At 47.8% G+C, this 4,878-nt stretch overlaps 1 protein-coding gene across 1 annotated transcript; it reads right to left on the minus strand.

The window, feature by feature from the left end:
• Positions 1 to 1,491: 1,491 nt before the first annotated feature.
• On the minus strand, positions 1,492 to 2,439 carry LOC146853844 (olfactory receptor 5AR1-like). The gene has a single exon (XM_085650935.1). The coding sequence runs from the start codon at positions 2,437 to 2,439 to the stop codon at positions 1,492 to 1,494; it is 948 nt and encodes a 315-aa protein (XP_085507061.1).
• Positions 2,440 to 4,878: the final 2,439 nt, after the last annotated feature.

Genomic DNA, 4,878 nt, shown 5'->3' on the forward strand with positions numbered 1-4,878 from the left:
CCCTGTGGAGCGGCTGATGTCTCTGCCCTGCTGCTGAAAGGAACAAGCCGAGTCACCACAACAGAGTGCTCCAAAACTGGACTGAGCCAGGCCCAGGCCCCCTGGCGCTAAAGAACAAAAGAATCCCTGTATAAAAGTAGGAGCCTGGCTCCTAAGAAATCAGATCCAGATTGAACCACGAAGGAACTCTGCCTGACTAGAAGGACCTGGAAGAAGCTGAAGGAGGAGTAACTTTCCCTGACCTGAGGGACTGGCCTGCAGTAGGTGCCTTGCTAAGGAAGGAGAGGAAAAAGACTGAAAGAGACTTTTGCACTTTGTTCTTCAACTATCTCCAAGGGCTTGGAAGAAGAGCTTGCCCCCTGAACTGAACCCCAGGACCAGTGGGTTCACCGTGTCTCCGCTCGTCTGAGAATTCGAGCCGTGTGCTTTCTCCCGCCGGAGTGCCCTGCGCACCTTCGCATCCCTCCTAGGGCCGTGACACCCAGAAGCCTGGCCGCCTCCACTCGCCGAGAGCCCCGCTCTACCTGAGTCGCTCTGGACCCATCGAGTCTGGCCGTCCCGCTTCCCTGTCACCTGCCTGCTACTGGAGCGCGCTTGGTGCCCTTTCGCCCTCCCGCCGGATTTCTAGTGGGGAAGTGAAATCCAGCCTCGGACGGCCGCCCGTACGTCGTAACGTATCCGGCCGCCCCGCTTCACCTCCCAGCCTGAGTCCGACCGTGCCGCCCTCCGCAGTGACCTCCCGCACAGTCCGTGTCGGAGGCCCTGGGCCGCACCTGTCTACCGAGAGCCGCCCGCTGAATTCTTGACCCGGAAGACCCACGAGGTGCAGAACCTGCATCTCTCCTGAAGACTCGTCCAAGCACATCGCACGTTCCCAGGTACAGTGAACTCTCTATCGGACTCGGGGTCCGCAACGTTCTGATTTCCCCGTATCACTGTACCCTGGGTGCACTGCGCATCATCGTGACTGGACCGACTCAACCGAGCCCTGTGAAGCGCTCGTGATCGAATAAGTTACCAAAGACAAGAACAGTGCCTAATTATCATCTTGTGGCTTCCATTTCGCAACCGTTATTGATGGTCTTGTACATGCCTGCGTAACAAAGAATCTTTTATATAAAGCATCCGTATTTTTGATACAACTTACGCCTGGTGTCCGTTTGTGGGGGATCATTGTGGTTTACTGTGTGTGATCATAAATGCTTAACTGACTAGCGCCCTGAAGTTTAGCCCTGACTGCTCGCGCCACACTACCTATAGGGTGAGCAGGGGTTGTTCTGAAGGGGTAACTCTCTCGCCCTGAATAGAAGAAGGGACCACTGCTTGTCACAAGTACCTACCTGTGCCAACCAGGGGTTCCCCATTCTAACACTATGCATAGAGTACATCCCAAAGCTCACATCCCTCACTAGAGGACGGTGGAATGAGTGACTATGCAAACAAAACATAACACAAATCTGCACACACATCCATTGAATGCAATCATGTTCTTCAGCAAGGCATCATGGAGAGAAAGGGTCCTCTCTTTGCTTTCTTCATTGCCTCCTTCATGTCTGTGTTTCTCAGACTGTAAATTAATGGGTTTATCATGGGGATCACCACAGTGTAGAATACTGAGGCCACTTTGTCATGCTCTAGAGAGTAGCTGGATTTTGGTCTGAAATACATGAAGAGAATAGTACCATAGAACATGCAGACACAGGTGAGGTGGGATGTGCAGGTGGAGAAGGCTTTCCAACGCCCATCACGGATCTGACATCTGATGACATGTGAGATGATATATGCATATGATACCAGTATTATTGTAACACAGCCTGCAGATGTAATGCTTCCTAAAATGAATGCAACAATCTGATTGATTGTAGTGTCAGAGCAGGAAAGTTTCCAGAGTGGTGGAAGGTCACAGAAGAAATGACTGATCATGTTGGACAGACAGAAGGACAAAGTGAAAGTATAGCTTGTCTGAATAACTGCCTGTATCAATCCACCTAAATATGCAGTGACTGCAAGCTGAGTACAAACCTTTTTGTTCATGATACCTACATAGAGCAAAGGGTTACAAATAGCAGTGTAGCGGTCATAGGCCATTACTGCAAGAAGAAGGCTTTCTATTGTCGCGCAGCAACACACCCAGAACAGCTGAGCAGCACACCCAAAAAAGGATATGGTCTTCTTCTCTGACAAGAAGTTGCCAAGCATCTTGGGAACAATGGCAGAGGAATAGCATAGATCCACCATGGATAGGTTGCAGATGAAGAAGTACATAGCCGTGTGAAGATGTGAAGTAGTTTTGATTAGAACAATGATGCAGGCGTTGCCAAGAACAGTGATTATGTATACAATGAGAAACAGCACAAAGAGGAGAACGTGCAGCCTTGGATCATCAGTGAAGACAGAGAGGTGAAACTCCATCACCAAGGTCAGATTTTTTCCCCTCATTTATCTAGAACTGCTCTTCACTAGAGAAAAGAAAAGAGTCATTACATCAGGGTTGGTCTGCAAAGCTAGATGAACAGTGACTTCTTTGTTCTATGAAGGCAATGTCCACATAAGCAAAATGAATGCACATTCTCAATTTCTGTACGTGCCCACCCAAATCAGTTGGGACATTCACAATTTAGAGCGGTGTGTCTCATTAACAATACAATGCACCCTCCTCAACACACTAATGCCCTAACTAGCAGTATCTCAGTACTCCTAGCCATTGCTTTGCCCACCCATAAAGTATACGATACCGGGGCTCCAGGTAATTTGGCAGGTGTAGTGGGAACAGCTCAGGAATTAGAAGTGGAATACTGAGAGTCCCCTTGGAAAAGAGGGCTTACTGAATGAATCAACAGTTCTAGATCTGAATTATCCTGCAATTTATCATTTTGACCCAGAGTGTCACCAAGATATTTTAGTTCAATCAATCAATCAAAGGCATTTGATTTATAAAAACCACCTAACATAACACAACATAACAATCCAAAGTGTCCTAGCACTCAAACACTATGAAGACTGATATCAGATGTAAGCTACCTTGAGAGCTAAGCAGAGTCAAACAGAAGGTTTTTAAGTTTATTTGAAACGTAGTGCCTGACGTTGCCCTGCAAATTTGAGCGGCACAGCATTCCATCGCTTGGCCATCAATACCATAAAGGAAATGCCTCCACCTCACACTTTAGAGAATTTGGGAGCATGCATCAGGTGGAGATGATTAGACTTAAGTACTCTGTGTTCCTTGTGCAAATGAAGTTTGTCTCTCAGATAGAAAGGGCCTTTCCCCGCGAGTGCTCTGAAATCCAATGTAAGGCCTTTAAATTTGATGCGTTTCACCTCTGAAAGCCAGTGTGTTAGAACTGGGGGTCTCTAATTTGCAGAGGTAGGTACCTTTGACTAAGTAGGGACCCTTGCTTCTAGTGGGGGTAAGCAGGATACACACTTTAGAAAACCTTTTTCTCACCCTCTTGGTAACTTGGCATGACAAGCTTATCCCAAAGGCAATGTTTAAAGTTTTTGTACCAACACTCACAGTAATATAGTAAAAATACCATAAATGGACACGACACCATTTTAGAAAAATAAAGTATCTTTATCTAAACCAAACAAGACCAAAATGAAAAAAATCCAACATACACGCATTCAAATATGACTTACAAATAGTTATTTCCAAATTAGCACTTGTAGAAAACATACAGCTCCACCTGGAGATATTAGGACGTCGTGACAGCAATAAATTAAATGTACAGCGCCAAACGTGAGGTGCACAGCATCGGGCACGGAGTAACTCAGAACCCCAAACAAACAGAACCTTGGAAAATGAAGTCTTTGATGATGCACTGCATCGTGGAGGTGAGACATTGGTGTTGAGTTTGAGACCGGCACCCTGGCTGCCATGGGGGAGGTGAGGTGTTGTGTCCAGGAGGAGGCTAAGTGGCGAGTCAGGAAAGGGAAAGTCGGTTGCGTTGGTCGTGAGACATCGGTTCCAGTGAGGCGGTGCAAAGTCGGTGAGTTTGTGGAGTCATCCTTGGGTGTGATCGGCTTCATGATAATAAGGTGCAGGCGCTGGCAGTGATGCCATTTGTGCGAGCACTGGCTTTGGAAAGGCCAAATACAGTAGACATTGGCAGGCGTCATAGGACGTCGGAGCTGCAGTGCAGGCCGGGTGGAGTGTCGTGCACTTCACGAGCGGTGCCCCTGGCCTCAGATCAGGTCATGGCAGCATCGCTGACTGCATCGGTGATGGTTTTCTTGCTTTTCCAACACGAACCACACAATTCTCAGGGCCAAGAAACTGGAATTGGTGCCCTTTTGAATGCAGGGACCCACACAAGAGTGCAAGTGCTTGTCAGTGGGTTTCAAGCAAAGTCTTTGTGTCCCTGAGACTTCAGAGCAGGAGGCCAGCACACACAGACATTGTAAATTCTTCTTCAAGCAGGTTCCCAGCAAAATTCCAGTCTTTTTCTTTCCTTGGCAGAAACATCAACTGTAGTCCAACCCACACAGCACACAGCAAAGGGGCCAGTACTCATCCTTACAGCTCTCCAGCTCTTCTCCTTAGCAAATGTTACTCTTGAATCCAGAATTGATCTAAATGTATGGGTTTTAAGGCCCACTACTTATACTCCATTTTGTCTTTGTTCTCTTTGTGGCAAGGGTCTCTGAGCCCAGTCCAAACCAGTTCTGCTCTCTGTGGTGCAGCATGAGTGGAGACAGCATTGTGCAAAGGAGGCAGGGTCTATGCAGGCGCAAGGGACAACTCCACCGAGCACTCTAAATGCAGCTAGGTCTATTCAGCTGAGCTCCGAGGAAAGGTGGAGCACACCTCAACCCTTCCAGCGGCTGTCTAAAGTGAATGCACATCTCCAGCCCCTGTCACTCCAAAACCAGACAGGC

The sequence above is a fragment of the Triturus cristatus genome, chromosome 4_1 (assembly GCF_964204655.1).
Source record: "Triturus cristatus chromosome 4_1, aTriCri1.1, whole genome shotgun sequence".
NCBI lineage: Eukaryota > Metazoa > Chordata > Amphibia > Caudata > Salamandridae > Triturus > Triturus cristatus.

Coding starts and splice junctions, on each gene's coding strand:
- LOC146853844 (XM_085650935.1), bottom strand. CDS start 2,439: ATGAGGGGAAAAAATCTGACCTTGGTGATGGAGTTTCACCTCTCTGTC.